This window comes from Triturus cristatus, chromosome 7, assembly GCF_964204655.1.
Source record: "Triturus cristatus chromosome 7, aTriCri1.1, whole genome shotgun sequence".
Classification (NCBI taxonomy): Eukaryota; Metazoa; Chordata; class Amphibia; order Caudata; family Salamandridae; genus Triturus; species Triturus cristatus.
The window spans coordinates 1,212,015,544-1,212,016,898 of record NC_140590.1 but is presented as its reverse complement, the minus strand read 5'-3'; the positions used below and the strand labels follow the sequence as shown (position 1 = coordinate 1,212,016,898).

At 44.6% G+C, this 1,355-nt stretch overlaps 1 protein-coding gene across 1 annotated transcript; it reads right to left on the bottom strand.

Annotated features, from left to right (window-relative positions):
- Positions 1-246: 246 nt before the first annotated feature.
- LOC146811627 (taste receptor type 2 member 9-like) lies at positions 247-1,149 on the bottom strand. Its single transcript, XM_085615089.1, has one exon. The coding sequence runs from the start codon at positions 1,147-1,149 to the stop codon at positions 247-249; it is 903 nt and encodes a 300-aa protein (XP_085471215.1).
- Positions 1,150-1,355: the final 206 nt, after the last annotated feature.

Genomic DNA, 1,355 nt, shown 5'->3' with positions numbered 1-1,355 from the left:
AGAGTGTGGTGGGAGCAAACAGAGATTGGTCTGCCGTGGATACAGTCCATATTTAGACCTTGATGAATCTGCCTTAATGCAGTTGCATTTATTGATAGAAAGCCCATATTTTTTGTAAAATATTGCATGCAAGAATAAAAAAAAATGTAAACGAAGAGATGGATATTGAAGTTAAACTTGGCAGGAAAAGAAACATCCAAGCCAGGACTGCCCTTGGCCTCAAGATTTCGTCAGTTGGAGAGTTCTTCATTTTCTCCAAGTCGACAGGAGCTTGAGTAGAGCCTTCTTCAGTTTAGTGTTTCCTATAATCAATATGATTGATTGTGCAGGTATAGCAGAGTTACTGATGATATAAGCAACGAAATTGGCCCTGGGTGAAGGTGCAAGTTCTATCACCCAGACTGTCGCGCACAGCAAAACGTAGATGAGAAGGAGGGAGCCCACCATTCTGGTTGCCCGATAATGCGCCTCGAGTCGTGGTGGGCTGAACCCAGATGCGGCCTCCTTCATCCGCCAGGTGTGTCTGTATAAGGACGCAAGAATAAGTGCGATGGAAACCATGCACAGCAGCACAGGCACAACGACTCTGAAAATGCTGAGCGAACTTTCATGTGAAAGTGTCAATTTCACGTTGCCACCTGGGGTCGTTGAGTTGACTGAGAGACAAACTGTTGCATTCTGAGGTGGACACATGTATGAATACCGGTACATGGGCATAGTGAGTAAGAGGGACACCACCACAGATCCAGACAAGAGCCAGGGCACCATCTTTGAGATCTTCAGCTTCAACCAGATGAGGAGGCGATGGTTGAAGTCCACGATCTTCACACAGTAGAAGATGCAGAGGCAGGCGGTGAGCCAGGCACTGGAGCTACTGGTCCATGCATTAAGGCAGATCATGACTGGATAGATGTTATTGGAAGAATAATTCTCAAGCAGCATTTCCAAGCAGCTTTCTCCTATTCTAATGCACTGAAAACAAGTACTTGAGATCCCCAGAGATAGTAAAATGAGATCACAGGTGTTTAGACTCCCTTTCTTAGCCCAGCCCAGAAGATTGAAAGCCACAATGAAAGTGCTGGCGAGCATGCCTATTACATTCACCACAGACGCGATAATCTCTTTATCCAAATATACATTAGCTGCCATTTTCTGCCTGCTTGATGTTCCCTTTCAGAACTCACAAATAGTAGTGTTGACGCTCTAGAGCTGGTGTGTGTCTGATGCGCATTGCTTATTTGCATACCATCTTAAACAAGCAACTGCAATAGGCTGAAATAAAGATCATTTGTTTTAAGTGGATGCAAATCTGAGACTGTGTATTTCTCTCTCTGGCAGTTCTGTAAAAACAGCTG

Bases quoted from the DNA above. Each gene is read 5' to 3' on its own strand.
- LOC146811627 (XM_085615089.1), bottom strand. From the start codon at position 1,149: ATGGCAGCTAATGTATATTTGGATAAAGAGATTATCGCGTCTGTGGTG.